The 17,311-nt window shown below is 38.2% G+C and overlaps 1 protein-coding gene and 1 non-coding gene across 8 annotated transcripts in view; both read right to left on the bottom strand.

Annotated features, from left to right (window-relative positions):
• The window catches only part of MCMDC2 (minichromosome maintenance domain containing 2), a 38,218-nt gene that overhangs the window by 2,262 nt on the left and 18,645 nt on the right, over positions 1–17,311 (bottom strand). For 6 of the 7 annotated variants that reach the window (XM_038579432.1, XM_038579436.1, XM_038579431.1 and 3 more), the window contains 4 exons: positions 16,975–17,141; positions 15,906–16,085; positions 11,632–11,774; positions 7,256–7,365 (listed from right to left, as the gene is read on the bottom strand). In XM_038579432.1, the coding sequence (XP_038435360.1) occupies positions 7,256–7,365; positions 11,632–11,774; positions 15,906–16,085; positions 16,975–17,141 (600 nt within the window). The remainder of the gene's footprint in view (positions 1–7,255; positions 7,366–11,631; positions 11,775–15,905; positions 16,086–16,974; positions 17,142–17,311) is intronic. The other variant, XR_005381052.1, reaches the window with a different exon arrangement.
• On the bottom strand, positions 4,169–4,275 carry LOC119866790. Its single transcript, XR_005381301.1, has one exon. It is a non-coding gene; the product is annotated as a U6 spliceosomal RNA (small nuclear RNA).

Raw genomic sequence — 17,311 nt, 5'->3', positions numbered from 1 at the left:
TTTCCATAATCATTTAAAGCTGACTCGAGGGCAGCCCAGGTGGCTCAGCAGTTTAGCGCCGCCTTCAGCCCAGGGCATGATCCTGGAGACCCTGTATCGAGTCCCGCGTCAGGCTCTCTGCATGGAGCCTGCTTCTCCCTCTGCCTCTCTCTCCTCTCTGTGTATTCTCATGAATAAATAAATAAAATCTTTAATAAAAAAAATAAAGCTGACTTGATTTTGAGACTCCTGAAAGTTTCAGTACGTGCACAAGCTTAAAAGTGCCAAGAAGTATGATGATCACATTTTAAAGTTTAGGAACTAGTGGGACACCTAGGTGGTTCAGCAGTTGAGTGTATGCCTTTGGCCCAGGACGTGATCCTAGAGTCCTGAGATCAAGTCCCACATTGGGCTCCCTGCATGGAGCCTGCTTCTCCCTCTGCCTCTCTGTCTCTCATGAATAAATAAATAAAGTCTTTAAAAAAACAAAGTTTAGGAACTACAGAAATCTGTTATCTGTTGACCTAGTCATTACATTTTGAACCTGAATAATGACGTGAGGAGGTGGAAGAAGTAGGGGAGAGAAGGTATCAGAAGGTAGGGAAACTTTTGATAAAGATTAAGTGGATGATTGAGGATAAAGACATCATTGTATGTTTCTCTATTTAAAACCATTGAAATAAAGTAAGACCTAAGCCTATGGACTAGAAAAAGCCTGGAAATGACCCCTCAAATACATGGTTAAATGATCTTTGATACAGGTGCCAAGACCAATGGGGAAACAAAGACCAGTTTGCAAGTGTACTGGGAAAAGAATATCCGTACGAAAAAGAATGAAGTTGTTCCCGTACCTTATAGACCTAAACATAACTAAAACAAGATTGAGGAAATACTTCATGACATTGGATGTGGCAGTGATTTCTAGAATATTACAAGCATAGGGATCCCTGCGTGGCGCAGCGGTTTAGCGCCTGCCTTTGGCCCAGGGCGCGATCCTGGAGACCCGGGATCGAATCCCGCGTCGGGCTCCCTGCATGGAGCCTGCTTCTCCCTCTGCCTGTGTCTCTGCCTCTCTCTCTCTCTCTGTGACTATCATGAATAAATAAATAAAATCTTTGAAAAAAAAAAAGAATATTACAAGCATAGGCAACAAGAATAAACAGGTAATTTAGACCACGTCAAAATAAAAAACTGGTGCATCGAATGCTACAATTAACACAGTAAAAGGCAACCCATAGAATGGGAGAAAATAATTGGAAATCATATTTGATAGGGGGTCTACAACTCAACAAGAAAACCCAATTCAAAAATGAGCAAAAGAGAACATTCTTCCAAAGAAGATATACAAGTAGCCAATAAGCACATAAAAAGATGGTCAATATCACTAATCATTAGGAAAATGCTGTGAGATACTGCCTCACACCCATAAAGATGGCTACTACCAAAAAAAAAAAAAAGCAAATGTTGGCAAGGTTGTAAAGAAAATTGGTGTGCTTGTGTACTGTTGGCGGGAATATAAAGTGGTACAACCCCTATAGAAAACAGTATGGTGGTTTATCCAAAAAATTACTATATGACCCAGCAATTTCATTTATGGGTATATACCCAAAAGAACTGAAAGCAAGGTTTCAAAGAGCTAAGTGTATACTCATGTTAATAGCATTATTCATCATAGGCAAATGTGGAAACAACCTAAGGTCCATTGTTGGATGAATGGATAAACAAAATGTGTGTGCATGTGTGTGTGTATACATACATACACAGAATAGAACATTCAATCTTGAACAAGAAAGAAATTCTAATGCATGCTACAACATGGATAAGCCTTGAGGACATACAAAATGAAGTAAGCAGGACAAAATAGGACAAACACATGATTCTACTTATATGAAGTACAAAGGGAAGTCAATTTTATCAAAATAGAACAGTGGTTGCCAGGGCCTGGGGAAAGTCGAGATTGGGGAGTTACGGTTTAATGGGTACAGAGTTCAGTTTGGGAAAATGAAAAGGTTATAGAGATGGATGGAGGCAACAATGCAAATGGACCACTGAACTGTACACTTGAAAATGGTTAAGATAGTAAATGTTATGTGTATTTTACCACAATTTAAAAGAAAAAAAACCTTTGGCTATTACTGTGGGAGTAAACTCCTGTTTCATTGTTGATTCACTGAATGACTACTGTGACTGGCCAGGCGTACAGCTGCTAGCCAAGCAGACAGTGCCTCTCTTTTAGAGCTGTCTGTCGTCAGTAAACATTTATATAGCCTCAGACTTCTGTGACTGCACCCTTTACTACTCTCTTTAGCTTACCTGAATCTTTGCTGTCCCTTGAGAACACTGCTTTCTTCCCTTTGGCGTTCTCAAATGAAGTTGCTTTTTCTCAAAACACCCCTCATACCTTAGTATCACAAGACAGAGACAGTGCCTAACTTGCTGCCCCTTTGCTGCTACCAAACCATTCTCACCCCTGCTTTCCTCTTCATAAAAATCTTTCCCCTAGGGACGGCTGGGTGGCTCAGTGGTTGAACATCTGCCTTTGGCTCAGGGTGTGATCCTGGAGTTGGGGGATTGAGTCCCACACTGGGCTCCCTGCACGGAGCCTGCTCCTCCCTCAGCCTATGTCTCTGCCTCTCTCTCTGTGTCTGTCATGAATAAATAAAATCATTTTTTAAAAAAATGATTAAAACTCTTTAAAAAAATCTTTCCTAAATAAATAAATAAATAAATAAATAAATAAATAAATAAATAAATAAATAAATAAATCTTTCCTCTAATGCCCAGTGCCACTTGGGCTTTATTACCCTTTGCCTTCCTTCCATGGTAAAGTCAACAACCAATTGTTAGCACATGGCTCACAATCTTCCTCTCTTCCCTAATACTTGCCATTCAGTGATTTCCATGTGAATTACCCATTTAATTCCAGACCTCTCTGTCTTGACCTTTTCCCTTTTACCTCCACTATGCATAGAAAGGTCATAGGAAACTGAAATCACCAAAAACTTATTTCAAAGCCATGAGTTCAAATGTCCCCCTTCCCTACACTACCTCTTATACTTCTAGTTTCTTGGACTCTCTGAAACCTCCAATTGGCTTCCTTCAATTCACTTCCCTCTTTTAACCTATTTAAGATTCTTTCCCAAGCCGGTCCCTCAACTCCCTTGTCCTTTGCCTGTCACACTCCCCTATCAAAACCTGAACTCTGCATGAACCCAACTATTTACTTTATGTCTGCACTCTGGGCTGTTAGGCAGAGAATCACCTAATTGGCATTTCTTGGTTTCACTTTAAATGAATCACAAAAACCTCAGATGGTAGGCACTTGCACTGCCAGAAGACCCTGCTGGGTTTGTCTAGCACAAGTGTTCTTCTGTCCCCTACAATGCAACTATTATATTCCATTCTTCTCAAGCGTTTTAGCTGGTGACCTCGTGTAGAGTCTATGACCAAATCTATAGACCTGATTCTATGTCCATTTGTCTTCTGTCTTATAAAATGAACTTTTTTTTTTTAAGATTTTATGTATTTATTCATGAGACATACACAGAGAGAGGCAGAGACAAAGGCAGAGCGAGAAGCAGGCTCCCTGCAAGGAGCCAGATGTGGGACTCGATCCTGGATCCTGGATCCCAGATCCCGGATCCTGGGACCACGCCCTGAGCCGAAGACAGATGCTCAACCACTGACCCACTCAGGCATCCCATGAAGTGACTTTTCTACTAGAGACCAATATCTTTCACATGTACTCTGGATTTCATCCTCTCATTTTTTTAGTATCTGTAGTATCATTAGTTTACTCTCTATTGCACATCATAAGACCTATTGTCTTTAAGAAAATCTTTTCTTGGACCACACATCCTTCTCTACCCATTGTTTTTCCTCATCTTTATAGTCAAACATCTCAAAGTTGTCTGTGTGCTATTTCCATATCCTCACTTCTTATCCCACCCAAATACCAACCCTTTGAAGTAGCACTGATGATGGCCACCTATATCCTTTAGATTGCCAAATCTAATCATTTATAACTACACTTGATTTTCTTTCCACATTTTAGCTCCTACTTCTCAGTCTTTTTTAGTTTCTCTTCCTCCTCAACTCCATTTCTAAATGTGGAAATTCTTCAAGGGCAGTCCTGAAGCGTTTTGAAAAAAAACCTTTTTTTGAAGATTTATTTATTTTCATGAGAGAGAAAAAAATGGAACACTTCATGAATTTGACTATCATCCTTGCGCAGGGACCATGCTAATCTTCTCTGTATCGTTCCAACTTTAGTATATGTGCTGCTAAAGTGAGCACCTGAAGTTCTTTGTATAAAGTCTTTCTCTAGGGGATTTCTGAGAATTTCATCCATTCCACAGTGATGAGTACCATCTCTCTGCTGATGATTCCCAAATTAAATTTCTTTTTTTAAAGATTTATTTATTTATTTTTTATTATTATTATTTTTAAATTTTATTTATTTATTCATGAGAGACAGAGAGAGAGAGAGGCAGAGACACAGGCAGAGGGAGAAGCAGGCTCCATGGACGGAGCCCAACATGGGACTCAATCCCAGGTCTCCAGGATCATGCCCTGGGCTGAAGGCGGCGCCAAACCGCTGAGCCACTGGGGCTGCCCTATTTATTTATTTATTCATGAGAGAGAGAGAGAGAGAGGCAGAGACACAGAAGGAGGGAGAAGCAGGCTCCATGCAGGGAGCCCGACGCAGGACTCAATCCCGGGACCAATTCCAGGACTCCAGGATCATGCCCCGGGCCAAAGGCAGGCACCAAACCACTGAGCCACCCAGGGATTCCGCCCCCCAAATTAAATTTCTAAATTAGAACTCTCATCTAAACTCCAGATTCTTCTCTCTATTGGTATCTCTGTAGGATCCCTCAAACTTAAATCCATAATTTGGTTTATCACCCAACCCTTTTTTTTTCCTAGTCTTGGTAAATAGTTCCATGACCCACTTAATTGCTCAAGGTAGAAACTTGGAAGTTTTCCTTAATTCTTCCCTTTGCCCTCTGTCCCAGCACAACCTATTGGTTTTTGCATCCAAGAAAAATGTACTTGAGTAGGAATCAATTTCCTGCTATTTTTTTCCCTTTTTCCTTTTTTTTTTTTTCAATTTCCTACTATGTTTAAAGTAACACTTAAGGATCTCTTAACATTGATTTTTTGCTTAAGACTTACAAATCAGGAACACATGGGTGGCTCAGTCGGTTAAGTATCTGCTTTCAGCTCAGGTCATGATCTCAGGGTTCTGGGATTGAGTCCTGCACTGGGCTACCTGCTTGGTGGGGAGTCTACTCCCTCTCCCTCTGCCTGCCCACTCCCCCCTGCCACTTGTGCTTGCTCTCTCTCTCACTCTCTGTCTCTCCCTCAAATAAATAAAAATCAAATATACCTAACAAATTCATTCTGAAAACAAAAACTAAAGGAAAAAAATCTTCACAGAGTTTTATTTTCCTCAGCAAACGTTTTCTTAAATGCTTCAAGAAAGTCTTGACAAAACAGTTACCAAAATTGCCATATTCTACTACAAGAGTCCTTAATATTATAATAACATAGTTCTTAAGTTCAAAGACACACATTTTTGTCTTATTGAAATCTAGGTGCATCTTAACAATTTTGATGGCATGCCATACTAAAATTTGCAGCAATTTTTCGTTACAGTACATAAAAAAATGTGCTAGTTTTTTTTTTTTTTTTTTTTATCAAGAATGCTTTTAATTATAGAATAAGAAGAATGTAAAAGATAACACCTGGCTGACTCAGTCAGTAGAGCATGTGACTCTTGATCTTGGAATTGCTAGTTTGAGATCCATGCTGGGTGTAGAGATTACTTTAAAAAAACCAAAAAACCCCAAAACTTAAAAAAAAGTAAAAGGAGAATGTAAAAGATAAAGCAAATTAAAAACGAAAATATTTTGGGACACCTGGGTGGCTTAGCTGTTGAGTGTCTGCCTTTGGCCTGGGTGAGTAATCCCAGGGTCCTGGGATCGAGTCCCTCATCAGGTTCCCTGTGGGGAGTCTGCTTCTCCCTCTGTCTATGTATCTGCCTCTCTCTGTGTCTCTCATGAACAAATAAATAAAATCTTAAAAAATCAAAAAATAAAAAATATATTTTTATATCATTCCTCTTATTTAGCATTGCTTGGGAACCAATGTTTTTCTCCTTTGGTACATAAATTAATTCAGCATGATAATTAACTTTTTCTAGGGGTCATAAACCTATAAGACATACTTCATAAAATGTACCATTCATTTGTCTATAAAAAAGGTTTTATAAAGCACATACATATAAAAATGTTTATATATTTTAGAGATTCATGAGCCCCTAGACTTATCTCTAAGTATCCATGAATCCCAGGATAAGAATGCTTGGGTTTAGATAACTATAGAATAAAGTCCTAATGTTGTAATGAATCTCTGCAAAAAGTCATTACTATATAAATTGAATTTAAGGCAAATATAAGCACTGAACGTATATACACAGAAAAGTCAGTGTTAATACATCCTTTAAGTCCCAAGGGTGGAACCAGTTTGTTTTCGCTTTTTTTTTCTTAAGATTTAATTTATTTGTTCATGAGAGACACAGGCAGAGGGAGAAGCAGGCTCCATGCAGGGAGCCCAACATGGAATTTGATCCCAGGATTCCAGATCACTCCCTGGGCCAAAGGGAGGCCCTCAACCGCTAAGCCACCCAGATGTCCCCAAAGTTTGTTTTCAAGGATGGTAATATCTTATCAAAATTAATGTCTCATCCAATTCAACAAAGACCTTTGGGAGAATGACTCTCTTTACTCTTAAGAGTCCTTTTACATTTTTTTTTTTTTAGCAAAACCACAATAAGCTCAAATTCACTATAAATAATTAAACGCAATAGTCACAGGATTAGTATAGCTAGCAATTCAGAAAGGAGGTGACGCCAGATGATCACCTTTTCTTTGGCTATGTTCCTAACTCCATTGAGGGGGACTGCTTGACAATCAAATGTTGCATGTTATTTGACAAGGAAGATAAATTGAAAATCACTTCATGTATTAAGTACATGTTTTTTCAAAATTCTGTAAGCAATGCAAAAGTTTAAGTATCCGAGCAATCATGCACAACAAGGAACTTACAGATGATACTACCTATATACAATTAGTAAGTGTTCAAATTCAACAAGCCTTACCTGATAAAAATTTATTATTGTTTAAAATCATATTTAAAATATATGTAACATATTAAAAGACTAATAATATTTAAATTATTTATAGTGATCATTAACAAATTAAGAAATTACCATATTTCAGTGTGAGAGATGTTTCAAATAATAAGGCTGCAATTAGTGCATCTTCTTTAAGCACTTTATTCCTTAAGCTCAGTCGAGCATGGGCTTCAGCTAGGGAAACTCTGAAAAAGAAAATTGATGCTAATCAAAATATGTGGATTTTATAAAGATAATATATATTTTGGAACACGTGGGTGGCTCAGTGGCTAAGCATCTGCCTACAGCTCAGGGCATGATTCTGGAGTCTGGGATCCAGCCCCACATTGGGCTCCCTGCATGGAGCCTGCTTCTCCCTCTGCCTGTGTGTCTCTCTCTCTCAAGAATAAATAAATAAAATATTTTTTAAAAGATAATATATATTTTGGCAGGAACACATGAAGGCATATGTATACATAACCATACCTTAGAGAACAGCATATTTTCACTTAAAAAAAAAAAATTTAGGGGCAGCTCTAGTGGCGCAGTGGTTTAGCGCCGCCTGCAGCCCGGGGCGTGATCCTGGAGACCTGGGATCGAGTCCTACGTAAGGCTCCCTGCATGGAGCCTGCTTCTCCCTCTGCCTGTGTCTCTGCCTCTCTCTCTCTCTCTCTCTCTCTGTGCCTCTATGAATAAATAAATAAAATCTTTAAAAAAAAATTTAGTTTCTTTTCAAAGCATTTTTTTCCTACCAAGTTCAACAGACTGTTCCAGAGCAAGCAAATACCCTGACTTGTTATCAAACACTTGGTTTCCACCCTGGCTTATCTTTATTATTCTACACCTTCTTCCCCAAGTTCTGTTCAGATAAATATCTGAAAATTAACCAAACTAAATATCTCTTATAGATATCTTTGGTGCTTTCTTCCAGTTCTTCATCTATTTAAAGTCTTCAGAATCTTGAAATTTTAGTTTTGGAAGCGACCTTAAAGTTCAGACTCCATCAGATAACTGAATCTTCTCTACAACATTTCAGGTTACTTATTGTCCAGTCTCTTTTGAACTTTTCCTAGGGCTCACTAGGAATCCATTCCTTTACCTTATATTCTTTTAAAGATTTTATTTTATTTTTTTAATTACGTATTCATGAGAGACACAGAGAGAGAGAGAGAGAGAGGCAGAGACAAAGCAGGCTCCATGGAGCCTGATGCGGAACTTGATCCCGGGACTCCAGGATCACGCCCTGGGCCAAAGGCAGGCGCTAAACCGCTGAGCTACCCAGGGATCCCCACCTTTTATTTTTATTTTTATTTTTTTTTCACCTTTTATTTTTAAACTAAGCTTTGATTACCTAAAAAAAAAAAAAAAAAAAAAAATCTCTCAAGCTCGCTCTTTTTAAAAAGATTTTATTTATTCATGAGAGACACAAAGAGAGAGGCAGAGGGAGAAGCGGGCTCCCCGCAGGAAGCCTGATAGGGTACTAGATCCCAGGACCTTGGCATCAGAACCTGAGCCAAAGGCAGCTGCTCAACCAATGAGGGACCCAGGTGCCCCTCCCTCAAGCTTTCATTAGGCATATTGAATGATGCTGAGCTTGGAAATCAGAAAACCTGGGCTAAGGCTTTAGAATTTACTATCTCTGTGACTTCATATAAATCATTTACTTTCTGAGGTGCTTTTTTTTTTTAAGATTTTATTTATTTATTCATGAGAGATACAGAGAGAGAGGCAGAGACATAGCAGAAGGAGAAGCAGGCTTCCTGCAGGAAGCCTGATAGGGAATTTGTTTCCAGGACGCCAGGATCACGACCTGAACCAAAGGCAGACGCTCAACCACTGAGCTACCAGGTGCCCCTTTCTGCGTTTTTTTTTTTTTTAATTTATTTATTCATAGATACAGAGAGAGAGAGAGGCAGAGACACAGTCAGAGAGAGAAGCAGGCTCCATGCAGGGACCCCGATATGGGACTTGATCCCCGGTCTCCAGGACCACACCCCAGGCTGGAGGCGGCGCCAAACCGCTGCGCCACCGGGGCTGCCCTCTGAGTTTTTTTAAAGCTCAGGTATAACATGGGGACAATAATAATTCAGTTATGATTTCAAATAAAGCATTTGAAAATTTTGGGACTCACAATGATTATATAAATTTAAGCTGAAATTGGTTTCACTTAAATTTCTTTTTTAAAAAATATTTTATTTATTTATTCATGAGAGACACAGAGAGAGAGAGAGAGAGAGAGAGACAGGCAGAGGGAGAAGCAGGCTCCACGCAGGGACTCCATCCCGGGACTCCAGGATCACGCCCTCAGCTGAGCCACCCAGGCATCCCGGTTTCACTTAAATTTCTACCCACTGGCCCCTGGTTCTGTTTTCTGAGATTATAAAACAAGCCTAATACTTCTTAAATATGACAGCTCTTCAAATACTCAACGACAACTTTCCTAGTTGCCCTATATTTTCTTTTCTCCAAAATAAAATATTCCTAGCTCTTTTAATATGTCATAAGACATAACTTTCAGGCTCTTCATCATTCTGGCTACTTTCATCAAGACCAGATTTAGTTAATATTCTTTTTCAGTACAGTACTACAGGTGTGATTTAATCAGCAATGTAGAAGTGAGGCAGAACTAGCATTTTTTTAAACTCTTGATACTATATTCTATTAACATAACCTGAATTCACAGTAATATTAATAGCCATATTACACTGTTTACCCATATTAAACATAAAAAGAATGAAATCTCAAAATTTTTTCATATTAAGCCATCAAACTTTTCTTATCCATTCATTCTTGGTTAGATCAAGATCATCATTTGAGTCTATGGAGAACTCCCCAGAGTTATTTTCAAATATGACTATCATGTTCCTGATGTCCTCATCTAAGCTCCTTTAAAAATGCTGACCACAACAGAATATAGACAAAGCCTTTCAGGGAAAGAAAAGAAAGTGCTGTTCAGCTCTACTCTAGAAAAGCAAGGATGCTATTATTAGGTACCTGACTATAGAAGCAGAAGAAAAATTTTAAGTTTTTTTTTAAGATTTTATTTATTTATTCATGAGAGACACACTGAGAGAGAGAGGCAGAGACACAGGCAGAGGTAGAAGCAGGCTCCATGCACCGGGAGCCCGATGTGGGATTCGATCCCGGGTCTCCAGGATCGTGCCCTGGGCCAAAGACAGGCGCTAAACCGCTGCGCCACCCAGGGATCCCTGGGCAAAATCATCTAAACAAAGTCAATTTTATAATGAAATGTTGACAGTCTCACATAATTTATTGAATACTGCCCTGAAAGTGAACTGTAGAATGGCTGCATGGATATAGAATGGTTGTCTGTGTACCAATTACTTACCTTTTAATCTCATGGCTGACTGGGAACTGTGGCCCACTATCCCTGCCCAATATGAGAGAGTATCCTACTATATATTGCTAGCCAGGAAAAAGATCAAAATTCAAAATTCAAAGTATGATTTCTACCAAATGTGTATCCTTTTCACACCATTATGAAGTTGAAAAATCGTACGTCAAACCATCCCAAGTTGGGGACCATCTATCTAATTAATCTATCTATATATATCCATATATATATATCCATATATATATGTTTAACATATTCATCTAAAAATATATAAAACATTGAAATAAAGTATGTATTAAATATACATGATATATTTAAATTACATATGTTTGTACATGCTAGTATTTGAATGGATAATTTTGGAAGAACACACAAAAACTGTTAACAGTGATTATCTCTCTAGAGAGTGGGACGGCAATGGGTAGTTACCTGGACACCCTATTCATTTTTTTAGACTTTTCTTTTACTGTGTCCATACTTTATAATAAAAATTAGTTTAAAGTTTATTATTATTATTTTTAATAGATCTTATTTATTTATTCACGAGAGACACAGAGAGGAAGAGACAGACAGAGGGAGAAGCAGTCTCCACACAGGGAGCCTGATGTGGGACTCCATCCCCAGTCTCCAGGATCACACCCTGGACTGAAGGGGGTGCTAAACCGCTGAGCCACCCAGGCTGCCCCAGTTTTTAAAATAACTTTTCAAGGAACAATAATAGATGAGTCTATTAAAGTATTTAAAAGTACAGGGAATGATGTACTTGAAAAGATATTTTTCTAGGTTCAACTAAAAATGCCTGGAATATAAAAAAGCCACATTTTAAAAAACAATTATTTGCATTTGAAATCATTGCACTTTACTCAGACACATCTCATACAGGGGTTCCAGTAAAAAAATAATTTCATGAAAACAAGTACTGGAGGTTCAAACGATGTAACAGTATAACAAAAGGAATTGTTAAAAAATCACCTTAAAATCTTTTGGAACAAGGTAAATTATAAACCAGCCAACTAGCAATAAAACAAAAAAAGAAACAAGTGAAACATAATAAAGTTAATTAAACACATAATTTAAAAGTCAATACTGGCTTTAAAATTTTAGACTGAATACCTACAAATATTTTAATGCAGATGCTGACAGTTTTGATCCACTTATAGAATCTGTTCTGATTCTTCGACTTGCTAGATAATAGCCATGAATCATTCTTTCTGCCTCCAAACTGAATTCTACATTCAAATTCTTTGCAAAAGCCAGTAGCTAAATTAAAAATATGAGAAATTTAAGAAATTCACACTTAAAAAAAGATATTCAAACTTTATTATAAAATCTATATGACAAAACCCCAAAGTATGCATATTTTATTTACATCAAAGTTGATTAAATATCTGGGGCCATCCCAAAGTCATTAAGCACTTGAACTCATAGTCTTATACTTGTAAATATTGTTAGAAGTTTAGCCAGAATAATCTCTTTCTTCCTCTTAGTACAGAAATGTTCTGTGCAATGTATTTGAATGACTATCAAGTCTCTGTTTCCAGTGGAATAAAGGCTCACTTAGATTTTTTCCAATGGGAAAAAGGCTTCCTTCAGCAGCTCATTTCCCTTTGAATGGCTTTAATTCTTTGACAATTTATTTCTTTTTTTCTTTTTATAAAGATTTTTATTTATTCATGAAAGAGAGAGAGAGAGAGAGAGAGAGAGAGGCAGACACACAGGCAGAGGGAGAAGCAGGCTCCATGCAGGGAGCCCGATGTGAGACCTGGGACTCAATCCTGGGACTTGATCCCGGGACTCGAGACTCGAGACTCGATCCCGGGACTCCAGGATCACGCCCTGGGCCGAAGGCAGGTGCTAAACCTTTGAACTACCCAGGGATCTCCCCTTCCTTCCTTTTAAAGAACACAGTTGAATACTAGCAATGTGGGAGGTATGGTGTTAATTACTATGAAGGTGGGCCTTGGAGATTGAGTTAAGACTTCCAAGAGAGAAGAAGCTTTCAACAAAATGATTAGCACTGTCTTCTCTGAGTTTTGTGCTTTTTTTCTTTCAAAGGATTCCCAGTCCCTTAAATCCTTAATCCATGGAATCATTTCTAGTTTTCATTATCCTGATTGTTTTCTGGTTTTTCAACTCAGAATCAAAAGGAAAATTTTATGATAATAAGGTTGCTATTATATTTAAATATAACCTTTTAAAGGATTTGGGTACTCCTGCATTAGAGTATATCCTGTCTTCTTTATTCTCTTTACACTCCATGGTTCACCCTCTAGACCTTCATAACTGAATAATAATATTATCAATAATAGCAGTAGCCTTCTCCAAGTTTTACCCAATGGAATCACAGTAATGTGCCACCTATCTCCCCCTTTAGGAAATGATTTGTTCCCAGCTACCAGGAATGCTGTTAGGATTGGCCTCCAGGCTCCTTCAGGGAATGCCTTAGGACAGCCCATAATCAAATCACTGACTGAAGTGGAAGTGGGGCAAGTGTTATAAAAATAAGTCCGTCTATTTATGTCCAAAGCAAAACAATTCTGGTGGGTATCTTTAACCCTAGAGCTCTTTGTGGGGCTATCTTTGGACCCGCATCACAGCTTGAGTCCTTTCACTGCTAATCCCGCTTCCTTCTCCCTTCCATAGGTTTTTGTCATTGTTTTAAGATTTTATTTATTTATTCTTGAGAGACACAGAGAAAGGCAGAGACTTAGGCAGAGGGAGAAGCAAGCTCCCTGCAAGGAGTGTGATGTGGAACTTGGTCCCAGGACCCTGGGATCACAACTTGAGCCAAAGGCAACTGCTCAACCACTGAGCCACCCAGGAGCCCCATCCCTTCCACAGGTATTAACAGAAGTGCTAAAAGAGCACTGCTGAATAAACAATGGCACACTAAACTCATCTTGGTCAGCCTCTTGGAGAGCCCAGGCTGTGATACACTCTATCTAATTTGTTTTGAGTAATGGACAGATTTATCTTCTGGAGAAATCATTTTCACTGTACAACTTTTCTCTACAGTCTGACGAATCAACTATAAATTTTTTTGCCTCAGCTTGAAGGCTTATTGTAAATTTGACAAATCCTAATCCTAATGACTCTATCATGTAATTCCTACTCCAGTCAGCTAATTCTCCTCATAGTTTTCCATGTATATTTATTTCTACTTTTGTCTTTGCTCCTACTTTCATTTCTGTTTAGAATGCCCATCCTTCCTGTCATCTAAATCTTACTTTTTCTTCAAGCTCAATTAAAATCTCACCTCCTTGAAGTCTTCCCAATTCTTGCATTCTACTTGATATCTTCCCTCCTGAATTCCTAAAATACTTGCAGTTAACACCACCCAGCTTAGCACTTAAATTGTCCCTTAATGGCTCCATATATCTTGTTTTATCTCAATTAAATGATAAAGAAGATTTATTTTTCTGTGAAAATATAAAAGAGCAGAAGTAGGCTCATATATAAAGATATCCAGTAACTACCTAAATAATAAATCCCAGGGTTTTTGTTTTTGTTTTTCAGAGAAAAACTGGGCAAAAATTTCCCTGGGTCATTAGGGTGTCTATATATTTAGTACTCTCATACCTAGAGACTAGCTACTTTTTTCTTATATATTAAAACAAACAGGGGCGCCTGGGTGGCTCAGTCAGTTAAGCACCCGACTCTTGATTTTGGTTCAGGTCATGATCTCAGGGTTGTGAGATCGAGCCCCATGTTGGGTTCTGTGCTGGTCATGGAGCCTGCTTAGGATTCTCTCTCTTCCTCTGCCCTTTTCCTCCAAGAAATATAACTAACTAAATAATAAAATAGGGACACCTGGATGGCTCAGCGGTTTAGCACTGAGGTGTGATCGGCCCAGGGTGTGATCCTAGAGTCCCAGGATCGAGTCCCACATTGGGCTCCCTGCATGGAGCCTGCTTCTTCCTCAGCCTGTGTCTCTGCCGTTCTGTGTCTCTCATGAATAAATACATAAAATTTTAAAAAATAATAATAAAATAAAACAAAAAGGCCTAATTTATCATATTCTTTTTCTGTTCTAAATTATGTCAATAAACAATGCTTATAATTCAGCTTTAAGTCCTCCTCACTTTTCAACCTTTTACCCAGCAATCTACCTGCAAGGAAGGCAGGTATGAAAAATAATTTTAACGACTCATAGATTCCCACTCCAGTAATTCCCTGCCCTTTATCTATCCTATCCAGATACTTTAACTCTACTGTTGATAGATTCTGAAGATTTAATATTAAAAGGGCATCACTTGTAAATACTTGTGTACCTTTAGTAGCTATAAACATCATTACTAATTTACATCGTCTACTCTCAGGTTCCCTGAATATGCTGCACGTGTTTTCATGGCAGGACACTGAAATGGGGGAGTCATGACAGGTATGCTCTTAGGTCAGAACTTTGAAGGCATTTATATAAAATTAATCCCTTTGAATAGTCTATAAAATGTAAATAACTGGACATCTATACAGCCTCTCATAATTTCCAGAGAAATATTCTATTGGCTTTTTTTAAATAAATTTATTTTTTATTGGTGTTCAATTTACCAACATACAGAATAACACCCAGTGCTCGTCCCATCAAGTGCCCCCCTCAGTGCCCGTCACCCATTCACCCCCACCCCCCGCCCTCCTCCCCTTCTACCATCCCTAGTTCGTTTCCCAGAGTTAGGAGTCTTTATGTTCTGTCTCCCTTTCTGATATTTCCCACACATTTCTTCTCCCTTCCCTTATATTTATTGGTTTTCTTTTTATTGAGATTTTTAAAAGTCATTTGGAGAGCTGTGCAAAGAATCAACTCAACAATTAACTCAATTAATATTTATGTCCTTATACAGTTTTTAAATTATAATCCTAAATATTTTCTATACAATGTCCTTAAAATATTTAAAAGCCGAAAGGGACTTGGAATCAAAGAGATCTAGGGACTCTTGGGTGGCTTTGCCGTTGAACATCTGCCTTGGGCTCAGGATGTTATCCTGGGATCTGGGATCAAATCCTGTATTGGGCTCCCAGCCCGCTTCTCCTTCTGCCCGTATCTCTGTCTCTCTCTTTCTCTCTCTCTGTGTCTCTCATGAATAAGTAAATAAATCTTAAAAAAAAAAATCTGGACAGCCCTGGTGGCGCAGTGGTTTAGTGATGCCTGCAGCCTGGGATATGATCCTGGAGACCCGGGATCAAGTCCCATGTCGGGCTCCCTGCATGTAGCCTGCTTCTCCCTCTGCCTGTGTCTCTGCCTCTCTCTCTCTCTCTCTCTCTCTGTGTCTCTCATGAATAAATAAATAAAATCTTAAAAAAAAATCTAAATAAAGAAAACGGAGTGCTCGAATTCTATTTCAACTGAGAAACATTAGCACAAATATGCTTGGTACTCATTCTTTCTACCTGTACCTTTTCAAAATCTTCAGTTGTGAAGTTCTTAGAAGCTACATAAAGCTGCCCTTCAGGATCAATGGCTTTCTTTAAAGTATGTTGCACAGTAGAAAGAAGTGGGTAGAAAGAAGATGATTCATTGCAATTAATCAATAATCCAAATGTCTCTAGGAGATTAGCTGGAATCAAACTGCAATCCTACATCAAATGAAAATGTAAAATGCAAACATTAAACTCTGACATTTCCAAAAACACTTCAGAAATAATTATAAATTAAGTATTGTTTATAATTATTTAAATTACTAAGATAGTTATAATATTATTTCATTACAGTAAATTATAGGACTGTTTATTTTATTTTATTTTATTATTTGTTATTATTATTATTTAAAATGATTCCTGAGTAGCAAGGGAACTCAATATGATCAATTTTTTAATGCTCTTTATTATTATTACTTTTAAATATTTTCTTTATTTATTCATCAGAGACACACAGAGAGAGGCAGAGACACAGTCAGAGGGAGAAGCAGGCTCTAGGCAGGAGGCCTGATGGGGAATTTGATCCCAGGACTCCAGGATCACACACTGAGCCAAAGGCAGACACTCAACTACTGAGCCACCCAGGTATCTCTTTATTATTTTCTTATACATTATTCATTAAAGCCTACTCTACTGCCTATTCAAATAATAATTTCTAGTAAACAGACACCTTCTTTGCCTCACTAAAAAAATGAAAAATTTCAAACAACTGCTTCATTATTTAGCTCTAGTATCCTATTAAAGATAGGAATGGGTTAATAACAAAACATTAAGAACAACAAAAATATTGAGATTAAAATCTGTGATTAGGGATCCCTGGGTGGCGCAGCGGTTTGGCGCCTGCCTTTGGCCCAGGGCGCGATCCTGGAGATCCGGGATCGAATCCCACGTCAGGCTTCCGGTGCATGGAGCCTGCTTCTCCCTCTGCCTGTGTCTCTGCCTCTCTCTCTCTCACTGTGTGCCTATCATGAATAAATAAAAATTAAAAAAAAAAATCTGTGATTAAATTCCCCAAACATTCTAGAAGTAAAATATACATATAGCTCACCATCTGACCAATTAGAGTGTTGGTTTTCTGCATATTTTTCCTTGAAGATGAATCCATATCAACAAAAGACCAAAAACTGCACTGAACTGGAAAAGTCATGTGTTGATTAACATCATTCCCAAACTTCTTTCCTGGGATGTATACTGTGATGCTTCTGCTTTCCAAAACTAGGTCAAAAGACATTACCCATTTATTATTTAGGTTCATTTTGGTCTATATTTCTACAAATTAATAACAAAATACTATTATATAGCATTTTACCGCCTAAGTGTTGGACAGTAAAGGCACAAGTAAATTGGTTGTTTGCAAGACATGGCTAAAATTAGAGGTTCTGTCA

This window comes from Canis lupus, chromosome 29, assembly GCF_011100685.1.
Source record: "Canis lupus familiaris isolate Mischka breed German Shepherd chromosome 29, alternate assembly UU_Cfam_GSD_1.0, whole genome shotgun sequence".
NCBI classification, from domain to species: Eukaryota; Metazoa; Chordata; class Mammalia; order Carnivora; family Canidae; genus Canis; species Canis lupus.
The sequence above is the reverse complement of the archived record's forward strand: the minus strand, read 5'-3'. Positions and strand labels throughout refer to the sequence as shown.